This window comes from Bombus fervidus, chromosome 9 (genome assembly GCF_041682495.2).
Source record: "Bombus fervidus isolate BK054 chromosome 9, iyBomFerv1, whole genome shotgun sequence".
Classification (NCBI taxonomy): Eukaryota; Metazoa; Arthropoda; class Insecta; order Hymenoptera; family Apidae; genus Bombus; species Bombus fervidus.
The window spans coordinates 11364334-11380951 of record NC_091525.1 but is presented as its reverse complement, the minus strand read 5'-3'; the positions used below and the strand labels follow the sequence as shown (position 1 = coordinate 11380951).

The following is a 16618-nucleotide window of genomic DNA, read 5'->3' as shown; positions in this document are numbered from 1 at the left end:
CAGATCATTAGGTTTAGTTTGTTTCTTGGAAGATTTAAACGTTAGAAAATCGAGAATTTATTTGAAAGTTATTTCGAAAGAAGAGAATATTTAAAAGTCGAAGAATTGAAATATTCGAACATTTGGATATTGGAAAACTTGGAAACTCGAAAGTTTGGAAATATTTACATGAAAATATTTGAAAGTTTGTGTTCAGGGATTTTATATAAAAGCCTTAAAAGTTCAAGAAAGATGCGACATATTTCTCGAGAAAGAGAAAGATTCTCACCTGTACTCGAAACGGGCTTGCCTGCGGCGTTTTGAACCGAAGGAGGCGGCAGTACGTAACTTTTCTTTCCATTTGTATCAGGCGACGTAGGGCTGCTCTTGGTCAAGAAATTAGTCGGCTTCTGAGGCACCACAGGTTTCATCTTCGACTCCGAGTGAACTGTTCCGTGTAGAAAAGACGGTCTCGGTTCGGTCGTGATGATCGGTGTCTTACACGTTTCTGCCAGAACAGGATGCTTAGTTTCGATAGGCGGAGGACTCTTTGGAAGAGCTGGCGGTTCCGTCACTTCCTCTTCGTCCGCCTTTCCATCCGGTTCGCCAGCCGATTCTCGACTTTCTTCAAAACTGAACTTCTTCTCGACGGGCGTAGCTTCACCTTCCACTTTTCGCACTTCAAGTAACAATGGATCGTCTTTAACGATTTTCCTACTGTCGTTTAACGTTGCGTTGATTTTATTGGCGTCTTTTCCTCGAACGACCATGGATCTGTCGCTCTCGGCAGCGTCTTCAGCCTCGTTCTTCAAAGGTGTCAGAGTCAATTCGATACCCTTGTCCAAGGATTCATTTTCTATTCTCGATACGTCGCGTGCTTTCTTCGTGATTTTCCCGGTAAAGTCATATTCGATCTTGACACCATTTTGCGAAGCTTGCGCAGGAATCTTGGATTTCTCGTTGTCGAACTTTTTAATTGGTTGGCTTCGAGGAATATTGGCAGCCTTCTTATCCGATTTGCTATTCTCTAAATTCCTCTCGACGTTGATTATGTTAGATTCGGACGTTCTGTCCTTGGTGTCATCAGAATCCCCCGATTCGTTTCTTTGCATGACAGAAATTAAATTATTCGACGTGATCAGCGGCATGTCCACGATCTTCTCCATGCCGGATGAAAACTTCTGATCCTTCTTTTCTTCCTTTCTCGAATCGACATCAGTTTTTTTCGTGCTCTTCGATATCGTCTGTAGGAATATTAAAAGTCGATAAAAAAAAAGAAAGAAACTTTTCACCAAGTATAGAATATTTCTTTAACGCACTTTGCGATACGAATTCGACGGAAAGTTTCAATAAAGTTTCGCCACAAAGGGAAGATCTCTTTAATGCGTTTACCGCGCATGACGTGAATCCGAATCGGCAAACGTTTATCTTCTAAAGTGCTTCTAAAGACGTGAAATAAAAATCAGAAAATCGTGACTAAAAGTTCTCACAGTAAGTATCGTAAATTCGGGAGAATAATTCGCACACCTAGTGTTTTGCGATATAGAGACAGGTATTATACGAAAATTATCTGTTAATTTGCCTGTTTACCTGAACAGAACGACTGTTATATCTACGTCTGCAAGACAGTGACACTAAAATCGGTCTAAATGAAATTCATTTGTCTTTGTTAAATTCTATGATCATTCTATGAGTATGCTAATCAAGGGATGACGAAAATCGAACATGCAACGAACGTAATACAAAATACCAACCTCTGACTTGTCAGTTTCCATTATCTTAGATTTGGTAAAGTTCGTTAAGCCATTAACGAATCCATTCACCTTCTTATCGCTAGGCCTCTTTGCTGTTGGCAAAGATTCGTCACCGCCAAACGGCGTGACAGAGACCAACAACGTAGTCTTCTTGCCTTCTGAATCCTTCTGTATCCTTCCCAACATAAGGGACGCGAAGGATCTCGTCGTCGTAGACGACTTACTCGTCACGTTCGTGGAGACGATCTCCGTCAAGTTTGCGGTGATCGTGTTAAAGTTGGTATTGGCACGCGTCAAGTTGCCCAAAGCCCTTTCCTCTTCGCTGTCTGGCAACGTGTCATCGTCCCCGTTGAACGACTCCACCAAGTCCTGCTCATCTTCCTCTTCACCTTCGGAAACGAAGTCGTCGCCTCCATAACCGATTATCTCCGTCAGCCGCTCCGTAAACGCCACGCTCTTCTTTTTCTGATCCTTTTGAGACACCGCCTTCCCACGCAGAATACTCTGAAAATGATCGAAACTTATATTTATAATTTATTATTATAAGATTCGAACATTTAAAGCATCGGCTGAGACACGCATTTTTTCTGTGCAATTATTTGGTGCTGTAAAATAAATCGGTTCTTGAATATTTATAAATATCGTAGTTAATTTGGACGCGAGTTTGACGTTAATCTCTATCGGGATTGAAATATAATTATATATTCCTATTTCAATTTCGACGTATAATTCTAATTATGTCTGTTTATACATAGTACATTTAGACAATTAAATATACAATACGTTTGTACAATTAAATACACAATTAGATACTTGTTATTCTAGCGCGAACGTTTCTATGAATTTCTATCATTTCTATACGAATTTCTCCAATTCATTACGTATTCAATGAACGTGAAATGAAACGTTGTTCTGTAGATCGAAGGAACGGCGGAAGTTTCACGCGGATCGAAACGCTCGAAGGATGCATTATGTACCACGATTCTCCAAGTGATCGGCATGAATCGTAATCTTCGTGGACGGCGATCAAGTATCTACTCTGTGGACAAGTTTCCAGGCTAGTTCCGCAGATTCACGATCCAATCCTCTTCGACAGGAATTAAATATTATTGTTTGGCAGCAGCGTCGACGGATAGAAGCAATCTCGAGCCAGCTTAAGTAAGTTATAATCGTCCATACCACTCTATCCTCTGGTAATCCGTCTAATAATTCACCGGTACTCGGAAGAAATAGTATTCTGGATCTGGTTAAAGGGTCTCCTCGTACACTCGAACGTCTTATCACCGTCTGCCAGGAAATGAAAGTTGCTGGTTCAAGTTGGATCAATGCAGCCGGTGCAAAAACGTTATTTTTCGCCGAAACTCTCGGGTGGTCAGCTGGCGTTAATGAAACCGTTGATGAATTATTCAACGCGGATCCAAGCTGTTCTCGAATTTCACACAATTTCGGACTGTTTTAGAATTTTCGTTTATCAGCTACGATAAGAAACTATCGACTAGCTAGAATATTCGTCGCAGATTCGTCGACGTTGTCCCTGTTTCATAACACGAGCCAGCGAATAGAAGAGGGTGGTGGGATCATCGAAATGACGCTGCGAATTCTTTCGAAAACGACGACTCGACAAAAGCTGTGACAAGCTTCTACGTCGTTCCATAGTCTCGTACGAACACCTTGGCAATTTTCTCGTTCGACTTTTCATCCCATTCCCTCTCGTCGCTGCGAACATCATTTTTTCGCGAGTTGCCACTTTTCACGCGTTCCTTTCGCCGGATGTTATCGACACACTTGAACACGTATCCCCTCTACGATCCAGCGGAACGAAAAAAGATCGCTCTCGGATGCGTTATTTTACATCTCACCGGATGTTGAAAAGTCTCGAGATTAATCGAGCCGGAGAAAGTAATCGTAGATGCCTGTTTTCTCATTTTCTCATTTTCTCTCTCTCATCTGCCTGCCGTTTTATTTTTCCCTCCAATTTCCTGCGTGTAAATGAGAAAACACGCGAAACGATCTTAAAAGCGTCGCGAGTACGTGGGCGAACGATGATTTCCTTCGATGGAACGCGCCCACATACGGCATTAAACCCTCGTAGAATAACGCCTACCCTCAGAGGCGCGCGATTAAACGTTCACCCTTGTCACTGACTGACGCGCACGTATGCTTCATGTAAATTTAGAATTCCAAGACAACGAGGACATCACGCTGCGATTCAGTCGGTCTTCTCAATTGGATATTAACGGAAACGAGATAGAGCCACGAGGTGTACCTCCGGTAGCTTCTTCTCGTGCTGATTCCTTGAAAGAAACACGGTAAGATCTGGCGTTATTCGGTCTCGCTTTAACCGGCCACATTTTTTATCCAAATGAAAACAATTAACCGGCAGACCAAATAAACTCGCTTAATTGGAATCGACGGTTTATATATAGTAGCGGGACGCTTATCACCCCCGGTGTTCTCGGAGATTCTTCCTCCATTATGTAGCGTGTTTGAACATCTTATAACGCTCTTCGATCAAATTTCTTCCTCCATTACCATCCACCGCTGTGCATCTCGATGAACGTGAATTCCAACGTGCCTTGGCGAGAATAAAAAAACGCGAGTACAAAACCGAGCAGAAGTTGGTAGAAATTATAGATGGAGGAAGGCGAATGCGATCCGCGGGTAAAAAGCACGTTGGACATCGCCACGTATTACGATCCGCATGGTTACACATAAATTCCCTCTTCTTCTTACCAGCGGCAGCCAGGAATTCCCGACGAACGACAGTGCACGACGGTCCTTTGCTCGAACGACCCAGTTTTACGAACTTGATGCCGCTGCCATAATGCCGCCGCGATTCGTGGCCGGAACTTCGTAACAATTTTCCGAGCGTGGAACAGTTTAGCTCGCCGCCTGCTCGATCCCAACGTCACGCGTGAAAACGATAGCGGGACCCTGCCACGCTGGTTTACCCGAATCGATTTTGTCGTTTGCTCGTCGGTTCCTACGCTTCTGTAACTTACCAGCAAAATGCTAATTCCACGAGGCTGGTCCCTCGATCTTGTCCGTGTCTCGAGTAAACCAATTTCGCGGTCCGCGTTTATCGCGCCATCGAAGCTGTTTTTTCGCGTGTACCAGAGATCATTATTAATTAGTAGTCCCATTCCAGGAACATTCTAGTTATTCGATTAGAATCAATGACCGAGAAATAGCCAAGTTTCCCGGTTAAGCTGCGCAGCTGCCTCGCTCAGGCACAGAAAATTAGCGATATTTTCTAGGGACTTGTACGTATCGCAATATCATTTAGCCTAACGACAATATAATGAACCACATGATATTCTAGTTTTACGATGTTGCTGCTGTATGATATTTTTACTTGCCACTTAAGAGGTCGTTAACTGTAACAGTCTTATGTAAAATATTGGACATCATACACACACACATACACGCGCGCGCGCGTATATAATTTATATTCCGTTACTCACAGTCTGAAGAAACTTTAGCTAAGGTTCGCAGTAAATTTTGTACAAATCCGATTTGTCTTCGTTGAATCAAAACCGCAGTATACTATACAAGGTGTACCGTATACGTCAAGTGTAGTGTATATGTATAATATTCTACTACCGGCTCGCTTCTCAAGCAGCCAGAAGTAAAATCGTTGACATTCCTTTAAATTATATCATCGGTGTTGGAAGTACTTTTGCTTCGATAAAAAAAAGAAGGATCTTTATTCGTCGGCGAAGACAATAGGAGAAGGAATTTTCACGCTATCAATGTCCCTGTAACGGGACCAATAAAATGCAAAAGACAGATTGAAATTGTAAAGTAAATAGGTAACTCACTAGGAAATAAAATACCTGTATCTTAACATTATCAGTCTTCACATAGTTCAGAGCCTTGCCAATGTTCAACCTGAACGTCTCTTCCGGCAAAGTGTGTTCCTCTCTCGGCTTGAAGCAATTCGAACAGAGTTCCTTCTTCCAGGCGTTCTGCACGAAGCGGTTGCATTGTGTGGACATCGTTGCTTCACTGCAGCGACAGCGAAAGTCCCGTTACATCATCACCCTGAAAGGAAAGAGGCGAAATAGTAATCGTCCAATTCTTAACCCGTCGCTATAGCATCGCCGGTGAACGGTGAGTTTCGTGCTGCACGTGTGCAACATCGCGCACGAGAGAACCGCTCCTCCTACACGACTGCACGTCGTGCTCTCCTCTAGGGAGACATTACTCCAGATATACACGGTGTCCCTGCTGGAAGACTGATTTAACTGCCGGAAGCGCAGAAGTCAGGCTTGGTTTCGTGAGCGAGAGATACCGAGTCGTCTGTTGGAAAATTGAGGAAAGGGACCGATAAAGAGGTCTACGATTAAAGGTTAATACCCAGAACTTGTGTCTCGTGAATGCAACAATCTCTTCGAAGTGAATTCTATACTATACAAGTTGTCAAAGTATTGTTAAAATATTTGTTGCAAATTCGTTAAAAATATTCTGCGAGAGAAAGAAGAGGAACGATAATGAATTGACACAATGCAATTCTGAACGAGGTGTCGAGCATCTTATTTCCCCTTGCGCGTTTCAAATCGTTGTTTTGTCTCTTGGAACGTATAGATTTGTACACCTGAACAATTTTATAGCCTCGCTATACCGCTTCCGACAACATCACGTCGAAGAGCCTATTGGCAACAGGATGGTTGTAATTTGCTCGTGAACTGCTCACCAGCCGCACTACGTAGACACGTCATATTTTTCTACTGTACTTTTATACGATAATTCTCTAAAAATTGGCAACTTCCAATTTATCTTCTCGATATGTTCCTAACAAATTACACAAAAATGATAATGGATAATCAGGATAATTAATACGAAGTTGAAATTTGATTATTCCTACAAAACACAGCACGGTGCAGTAGGATATAGCGGAGCTAGTAAATTTCGCTAGAGTATAGTCGAAACGCAATCTCGCGATGAACCTCGAGGGTAGGATAAAAAGATAATTAAACGTCTCGTTCTTTTTGCCGCATACGTTTACGGGAAAACTGTCCGTGGCGTTCGGTGGAGTTTAATGAAGGACGTGGCTATAAATTGCCCGATAAAACGATGCTTTATTGTTAACGCCGGTCCGTTGCAACAAAGTTTGATCAGGGAATGAGTTGAATAAATTATTCGGTCTTCGGAAGCACGGGGGTAATAGGAGTTTAATTCTGAATATTCCACGAGCTTCTTACACGCGATGCTTTATTTTACAGGAGATATAGCCCACCGGCTCTCGTTAACCATCCCTTCCAACCTCCGCAGCTTTTTCACAGCCTTTGTTTTTCTATCAAGCGAGATTGAAACGAGTTCAACACATACTGTGTTAAATAGCTGTCTGATAGCGAAATAATCGTCGCTTTCTGTGTAGAGTCACATCCTCCGATGTTTAACTCGTCGTGTTACTATACATATTTATTCTTTAAAATTACCCTGTTATGGGATACGAGGCATTTTGATATTTCATTAGCGTTATAATAAGACAGGACCACCGTGATTATATTGGTGAAATTGATACGAAATTGAAAATGAAATTTCTATCATATATGTTTTTCCGTCCAGTCGCGGGAAGATGCGTTCGAGTTGAAGCGCGTCAACGGGAGTCGTAAATTCCCGTTACGATTATAAAAATCGACACCACGAACAGGTCGATCCCCTTATTTCTTGTGGGATAATAGGGGTGTTTATTGTGTAATAAAACTGTAATCAACAGTTCTATAATGTATATATTTTCAATAACTTGTAACACCTGATATTACGTCGTCTAAGTATATAATATTAATTTGATGTCGCGTAGATTGTAATGAGGATGATATCCTGTTGTTGGATCAGGAGTTGACTGACTTTATGAGTTGGCTACGTCTAGATGGAAAGAACAGTAGATGACTGCTCTAAGGATAAGACCCTTGACTTGACTATACGAAGATTGGAAGAACAGTCTTCTTGAGTTGACTTGACTACACAAAGATTGGAAGAACACTAGTTGACTGTTCTAAGGATAAGACCCCTAACTTGACTATACGAAGATTGGAAGAACAGTCTTCTTGAGTTGACTTGACTACACAAAGATTGGAAGAACAGTAGTTGACTGTTCTAAGGATAAGGCCCTTAACTTGACTATACGAAGATTGGAAGAACAGTCTTCTTGAGTTGACTTGACTACCCGATGATTTGAAGAACAGCAGTTGACTGCTCCAAGGATAAGACCCTTAACTTGACTATACGAAGATTGGAAGATTTGAAGAACAGCAGTTGACTGCTCCAAGGATAAGACCCTTAACTTGACTATACGAAGATTGGAAGAACAGTCTTCTTGAGTTGACTTGACTACACAAAGATTGGAAGAACAGTAGTTGACTGTTCTAAGGATAAGACCCTTAACTTGACTATACGAAGATTGGAAGAACAGTCTTCTTGAGTTAACTTGACTACACAAAGATTGGAAGAACAGCAGTTGACTGCTCCAAGGATAAGACCCTTGACTTGACTATACGAAGATTGGAAGAACAGTCTTCTTGAATTGACTTGACTACCCGACGATTTGAAGAACAGCAGTTGACTGCTCCAAGGATAAGACCCTTAACTTGACTATACGAAGATTGGAAGAACAGTCTTCTTGAGTTGACTTGACTACACAAAGATTGGAAGAACAGTAGTTGACTGTTCTAATGATAAGACCCCTAACTTGACTATACGAAGACTGGAAGAACAGTCTTCTTGAGTTGACTTGACTACACAATTCTATATGAATCCGTGATTCCCATTAGTTTTTAGATTTAATCTAGATTCGATTGGTTATAGCTATACCCATTAGATTGGTTATAGCCAATGTTAATAAATAAAAATGTGAGGAGAAAGTCTCCTGCAGATGTGGCTCATGGGTGTCCTTGTTCATGGGAAAAACCTGATATTTCGCTAGACAAACATCCGCTTTCTCCGTAATTAGTAAGAGAGTGCAATAAACACAAGGACTGTTTTAAGGACCATCTATAAACTGAAAATACTTATATGAATAGATATTAAGCTAAAAAGATTCGGTTTATGGTTATGTGTAGGCCTTGGCGGCTAGACCATGAGGAACGTCGCACGGACCATCTCGCGCGACGTAACAATATATACAAGATATTTAGTACAAATATATACGTCGCAGAGATCGCGAAAATATTTAAACAGTCAATTATTCATTGTGTCTATAAATACCAATATTCAGTGGGACAATCTTTAACGTTTATTATACGCTTAATAAGAGAACTTGATTAAAGTATCATTGGAACTAGCAGGTTCGAAGGTATCGTTGGAATCTCCAGTGAATAAAATCTATCGGCTTCGTTAATATCGCACGTTCCTACCATCTGAGAGAACGGTTCCCACCGTGGACCTTAAAACGATAAGAAGTTTCCGTGGGAGGATGGTTTATCGTCTCAGCGAGGAAGCGTCGGAAGCTATGGTGTTGGTTAGTTTTCAAAAATTTCTCTCGCGATGGTCACGTCTTGGAATTTCTTTGCCCGGCCTTCGAACGAGAGCCGTTTGAAATTCACCAGATCCTACCAACTTCTTCGCGATTTTTATCCTTTCACGCCAACTTCCGTCTCGAAACTTTTTCAGGCGAATAACAAGTTCTTCTCTCGTGGGAAACCATAGCAAAAATGGAAAAACCCATCGCCATGTGCGAACGCAGACGGGGGAGCTGTTGCGTGAACTCTCTTGATTTAAAAATCTATTGTTTATATAAAAGGGAAACGTTTCGTAATTCCAAGCGATTGGAAGAATATGAAATTGTTTTATCGTCTATAATATTACGATGCTATAGCGAATAGATTTCACAGGCTTTTAGAATAATTAGTTTCTTTTCTCTGTCTTTAAATAAATAAATTTTCCAAGAATCACGATAAACGACAGCGAGATGAACGTTTCAACGAATAGCATCTCCGATTTGTGTAATGAATTTTTATGACATATATCCGTTACTCTGATACATTTCCTCTACCGACTCATCTTTTATATTATCGTTGCGTTTTCCTACGATATGGCTGTGGGCCAAGTTCTATACGTCGTTTCGCTGCTCGATCTTCACCGTGTTTAATCAGCAAGGTGAATCGTTGGTCACGTTCGAAGCAATGGGAAAAGGTGGAGAGAAGGAAACTTAATCGATGTTCACGCCGACCACGAATCGCATGGTCGTTTGTCGTCGACCATTGTGCAACCAGGAAACACCGACTCGCGGAACTTGCATTTAACGAACGAATAAATTCATTCACCCTCGTTCGATAGAAGTTTCTTACCGAATATTCTCGTTTTACAACGCTGCCCGTTTATTATTTCGCCTCGAATCGAGACACGTTGGTCCGCATTGGTCGCACAAATCGAGCGTACCGTGTTTCTTCGTTTTTCCTTTGATTCGTTCGAACGATTCCATCGACGAGGAGGGTTCGACGACGACGATAGGGATCCTTTCCTCGAGAACATCTTCCCAGGCGATGGGGCGTCACGATCGTGCGAGTCTCGAGGTATCGCTGGCAAATGTCGAGGGTCGGCCAATACGATAGCAACGGATAAAAGCGGGACCGGAAGCGGGGCAATTATTCAGTCGAGCGACCAGCTCGGGTCAATTGTCCTGATTGCGTTCACGGTGGCCGCTGTCGACAGGAAAGCATACTCTCGCCCGGATTAACCTTGTCGATGCTATATTTCCTCGCGTACAGTGTCGTTCATAATTAACGCGACTGCAATGTAGCCTCGTATAACGTTGTAACGTAACGATTTGTATAGCGCGACGAAAAATTGACGGCCGTGTACATAGATAAATCTCTGTGTAAAGCGTTCGGTAAAGTAAGCACAACTTTTATCCTTTCTTTTGCGAAAGAAATTATTCGTGAAATTATACGTGACGAAAAATCGCATTCTAGCTACATTAGCTGTTGCTTGTTAATCTCTCGATTTATCCACTATAGCCGCGTCCATTCCAAGGAACAACGATTCCTCGTAGTTGCAGATTCTCTTCGATCTTGAACGCTCGTCCGAATCCCGACGATCTTAGCTCTTAGCCTTCTCGACGTCCATCAATCCGAAAGTAACTGCAGCTACCGCTACTAACCGCTACTTTAATAGCAGGGACGACTTCGTTGGCAGAAAAAGAGAAATCAAGGTCGGCTTCTATGATCGACCAACTATCATTACGTCACAGGTTTCGTGGTACAGCGTGTTTTATCCGGACGAGTTCTCGGGCGCCGGAATCCGCCGTGAATTCCTCAAACAGGTTCCCACGACCAGTCTAATCCCGAAGGATGAACGATCGAGCGCGTAAACGCGCGCGACACGACCCGTCAAGGACAAAGAACCGTAGTGACACCGCGGTGCCGCATTAACATGCACGAGAGCTGCAAGCAGACCCAGGCCAGGAATAAAGTACCGTTTCCAATCTCGATGATCCGTTACATCCCCTGCGTTCCATCCGCGCGCTGGAATCCCGTCCATCGAGGACTTCTTCGCGGGGAGAGGACGTTCCAACGAACGTCTTCGTTAAACTTCGTTTCCGGACCGATGCGACCACCTGAGAACTTTAACGGCTTTGCTACTTTGGCGACAGATAATCTGCGGATTAATCGTTCGTTGTTTGGAGGGTACTGGCATGAAGTAGCTTAATTGTTTTAACTAAATTCGAAATTGCCTTTGCGTTATTAAATTTCGAAAAGTTTATAGCCATTGATTTCCGAAGGATCGTCCGAATAACTGTCCTCGGTTAGATCGATCGAATTTCCAAAATTTGACGACCGTTTGATAAAAATCGATAATCGGAATAGTTGAGTGTTTGCTTGTCTTCGTTAAATTCTAGGAAATGTTTGTTTTATAACGATCTATAGATCCGAGTATACGCGGAAACAGGAAATGTATTATTAATGTGGCAATTAATTAAAGAAAATAAGACACGACGTTTTGATGTGAAATACAGGTGAAATTCTATTTAATTTATACTTTTAAACGTACACGTTAAACACGAATAACGATCATACCTAGTACGATAAAATATTCTATCTGCGTTTCAATTGTTAATTCAGGAATATCTGTCTTGGTCGATGATACATAGGATGTTATAAACTGGTAAAACCATGTGAATATCGTTCGATACAAATAAACTAGAGCGTTTCTACGTTCTTAAAAATCACGTAGGACGTTACAGTATCTTTTAAAAGGAAAGAAACGTATCGGTCTCGAAATATTTCAAAATATCACGAGAAATGAGAAAAGCGGTAGATAAATCGTTTTACCTGAACAGAATACCGTAAGGGGAATATTTTCAGAAGAAATTTTATTTCAAAATATCTCGGAAAAAATTGTAGACAGAAGATTTTACCTAAAAAAAAAAAAATGTAATATACGAAAGATATTTCAAGAAGAATTTTTATTCAAGAAAGAATGAACACCGGTGATTTATATCGACAGTTTCTGTTAAATATTCCAAAGCCATTCGTTTCGTCGTGGGCTCGATTTCGAAAACGCCCCATCGGCTGCAGATTAAATCAAGCTCAAAAATAGAATGTAAACGAAGAAAAGAGCCGAGATATAACAACCTTAGGCACCTAAATCCCCGGGAAATATTTAGTGACGGTAGAAATATCGACGCTGAAACCGGGGACGATAACTTATCCACGACACGGAGGCTGCGGTATGCCTGGCGTGCTCGGAAAGTCGTAACAACCTCGCTCAATCAATTTCAAGGAAATTTTTGCTCCATTTCTCCGTAGCAGTCTCGTGGATGCCGCCGCATCTGCCGAGGCCTGGAAGAAAAATTAAAGGTGACGGGGACAGGTTACGCGTTCCTGACCAACGCGACCAGGATTATCTTCCTGCTGAACGATCAGCTAGAACGGTTCCGTTGCCGCGAAACAGGCCTGTCAATTGCAGCGAATTAATGACGCATGCACGAGCCTGCGTTCGACCGTGCTTCTCTCAAGATCACGTTCAAGACCGAGACGCGTTCCATTGGATCCTGTCTTGGCGACCCAATCGCTCGAATCACATGGACGCGCGAACAACAATCCGCTTTTTCTACTTGATGAAATAACACGGATTTTTATGATATCCTGGCCAACGTTGCTTCTCGTTAGAGATCGCTGCGGTTCGGAGTACTTTTGATTTAACAGCGAAATCAGGTTTAAGAAAGCATAGAGCGAATTTCAAAATCCCGTAATTTATAGCTTAATTAATTAAGAGCGTATAATTTAATTGTACAGCTGTTTTCGAATTTTTGATGTCTCTGTCTTGCGTTAGTTTCGAGTTTCAAGTAGTAAGTTTCAGGTAATAAATCAAATAATCTTGCAGACTTCCTCTAGAAAGAGGAAGAAGAGGTAAAATGGAAACTCGTAGAGCAGGATGACGAATAAGAGAAAGTAGAGAGAACGGATGGCGGGACCTTTGGAACGTAGGAAACCGAAGGAATCTTTCACGAGGCCTCGTATAACGAGACCTCTCACGGCGTGGCCCGTAAACAGGTTCGTGAATCGATCTCTTCACGGACTCTATCCTCGCCAGTTGGACGGGTCGTCGACCCTCTCGTGCCAAAATCATTTCAAATTCTTGGCGCGCTACATGCGCCTCGATGAAACGCGGTCTCGTTCATTGCCACGCTGCCAACTATAGAACAATGACAGACAGAGACGAAGCACGAATTTGCAAACAAAAACCTCTATCGTCATCCTCGCCTCGTCTATCTATTATGCATGAAGAACAGCGAATTCTTTCGATCAGTTCGCGATTGGTTGCCTTTCACTCTAACACCCTCTCCGACTCTCGGTGCGCTCCACGTTGATCGGATTTTACGAAAGTATTATTCAAAACCTCTGCGTGTTTCTACTTGCCTATTGTATCTGAGTTAGTATCACGTTACACGGTAGCATGTATCATACAGCGAGTGGGACGAAATCGACGAAGGAGATTAAAGCGATTCTTCTCCAACAAGCTCCGAGCTTCTTATTGTTAACGAATGATAATGATACGCTGAATGATAATCGGTATTGGCAAAGAACATCGTCGAAATGCGACACGTCCATCTTTCTTCGCTTCGAGGCTTCGTCGAAATTACGCGCGTCAATTTTCAATCAAAAATTTGTGTTCAACGGCCTCGTATCTCGACGCTATTCAGGGAAATCGCGGAAAGGAGCGACTGCAACGAGGGCAAAATGTTAAATACCACGGGTGGATCGAATCGGATGCACGTCAATACGCAGATACAGCTATCTCTCGTTTGTAAAACTTCACGCTTCCGTACTTTGACCGGAGCATGATTTACGAAGCAGTCTCTCTCTTTGATGTCTAGGGACTACGCTGTTCGTTCGTTGCACGGCCGCTCCACGGGCCAACCACGACGCGGCCACCGGACTCTCTTTTCTTCGTCGCGGCCACAAAGTCAGAAAGGCAGACCTTGCCGAGACATTCCATAAAGATGACGCGGCCCAAGAACAGCCGAGGAAACAAACTCGATCCACGTCGTCGTATTGTTTCGAACCATGTTTTCTGTTCTGTATCCAACAAAAATGATCAGTCCTGTAATCAACATAATAAGCAGCTTCTCTGTCTGACAACTTATTAAGGGACAACGTATCGTTAACGCAACGTTTTATTTACGATTTTGCCTCCGGTTAATTTAATTTTTCGAATGCTGCGTTTGAACGTTGTAATTATGAAAGGAAATTCCAAGGTTTAATACGTTCTACCTCGTTATTTCCGATAATGACGAAACGAACCAGCATCCAACAGGTTGTTTGCAGTCTACAGTGTATAACCGTCGATTTTGTTCTACAAACAATACGTGTATTCGTGGAAACGAGCGATGGTAAGCTTGATTTTCGAGGAGAGCGGAGAACTTTCGTGAAATTCGCGTAAGGGAAGAAACGCGTGGAAAGCAAGCTAGGCGATCAATTTTGCGGAACGACGAAACAGGCGTCGAGTATCCATGGTTCGTGGGAGTCGCACCCAAACGGTGTTTCCCTTCTCACGACAATAAGAGAACGCGCGGCGGCACACCGAGACAAAACAAATTATTATTCGCGCCATCGACTAACAACCGCCAACGTTAATGCGTGACAATGGAGAATAAATCGACATCATAAACCGTTAGAAAGAGCTTTCGATTCGCCTACGAATAGATTAATCGTGAAAACGTGGTTTATAGATTTATCGTCGAACTGTAAGCTACGCGAGCTGTTAATTTAAAAGCGTTAATTCCTAGCCAAGGTTTCGGATCGCGCGTCTCGGCGTAAGAGTGGAAACAACGACCCAAATAATATATCAAAGTTATAAGAGACATCTCGCTTAAGTTAATAGAAAACAGCGTACGACGTATTACGACGATACGTATTTGTTAAGCGTTTGAGCGCGAGAGGAATGGACCGCAAGTACAGTTACCTGTGCGAGTCGTCATTAGCACGAAAGGATCAAGCGTTAACGTTCCATTAATTACGAAGCGCTCCGGAAAGAAACTTTCGAGTTAGTACGAGTCTGGAAATTCTCCTCGCTGTAATTATTATGAGCCTGCTCCGTCGGTTAATGTTAAATTCGCTGGTGTTTAACTCCACCATTCTCTCCACCGTGCACGAATCGTTAACGAAACAAAAGAGATAATTTTCTAATATACCCCGAGAGCAACGGTCGAGTGTCGTGTATTAAAAAACTGACAAAAACTTTACCTTAACCCGGACGATAATTCATATTAATTTTCTACAACACCGGAAGAAGCGACTTCTCAAAGTCCGCGCGTGACTTCAAAATGCATCGAAAGTTCATTTATCCTCGTAGTATCCTCGAGGCGACCGAAATTCTACGAATACCCAGATCGATTCTTCTGTCGATTTGCTCGATCCTGGACATAAATATTGTCAGACTATAATGTCGCAACGTTTGGGAATTGGTAAGCAACACATGCAGCAGCCGATAGAACACAGAGAGAAGGAGATTCTTGGGCAAAAGCCACCGAGACTGGTGCCTGGTGGGGCGCAGGCTGATTAAAACAGCGAGATACCGTGTTTCCCGCGAACCAGTCCCCTCTGGAAACTTATTAGCCATTTCGGATTGGCCGCGGTTCCACGAGATCAGCCGGCGATCTTGAAGCTCGAACGGATTTATCGCGCGGCTATGGCGCCGTTCCTACGGGAATAAGAAGCGACGAAGATTTATTCGGCCCCGGGTCGAGACGAAAAAAACATTCCAGCGTTCCTCGAATCGAGGCGGACCAAAGAGTTCCCTCGTGGAACGTCGAACGTTACCTGTTTAGAATCGGAGATTTCAGAGTCTACGAGCGAGAGCATCTGCTATTTTTTAGAGCTTCGATATTTAGTTTATGTAGCACTCGAGTATTTTACAAGCCTCGACATGCCGAGTATGTCGAAAACTTAACTCTTGAAAGTAACGGTTGAATCGATCACACGGACATCGTGCTTTGAGCTTTGCGTTTTGCGCTCTGTAGACCTCGAGCAGCGAACATTCCATAGCAGGACTTTCGGACGTAGTATTTATAGCGGAGTGTCGCATTTGTCAAAGATTTAACGTTAAGAAACATGTTTCTATCAATTCGCTATATACCCGACTGCGCGAATTACGCGAAAGCCTTAAAACACTGGCAGCTGTGCTCGATGAAGGATATTCGGTCCGGCGATACCCTTTTGTTGTGCCGTGAATAAAAACCGCGAAGCCTTGGCACGCTTGAATGGTCAATTAATCGCGGAATTAAAACGTCGTTGTTTCGCCGGTGAATTCGAATCTGAGGTGGAGAAGAAAGGGAAAAAATAGCTTGGGGAAATAATGTGTCGACCCGGAACAAAAGGTTCGCTCGTTTGTGCCAGTTTGCAATCGGAAATCGCCCAAAATTTGCAGAAACGTGAAAT

General features: G+C 42.8%; 1 protein-coding gene and 1 long non-coding RNA gene across 5 annotated transcripts in view; one reads left to right on the top strand and one right to left on the bottom strand.

The window, feature by feature from the left end:
• The window catches only part of LOC139990616 (uncharacterized), a 64800-nt gene that overhangs the window by 9075 nt on the left and 39107 nt on the right, over positions 1 to 16618 (bottom strand). For 3 of the 4 annotated variants that reach the window (XM_072010011.1, XM_072010014.1, XM_072010013.1), the window contains exons 2-4: positions 5570 to 5777; positions 1734 to 2237; positions 269 to 1223 (exon numbers count right to left, since the gene is read on the bottom strand). In XM_072010011.1, the coding sequence (XP_071866112.1) occupies positions 269 to 1223; positions 1734 to 2237; positions 5570 to 5731 (1621 nt within the window). In that variant the 5' untranslated portion in view covers positions 5732 to 5777. Of the gene's footprint in view, positions 1 to 268; positions 1224 to 1733; positions 2238 to 5569; positions 5778 to 10414; positions 10427 to 16618 lie in introns of those variants that run through there. The other variant, XM_072010012.1, reaches the window with a different exon arrangement.
• Positions 1 to 16618, top strand: part of LOC139990643 (uncharacterized) — a 90682-nt gene that overhangs the window by 48757 nt on the left and 25307 nt on the right. The gene's annotated exons all lie outside the window — the stretch shown is intronic.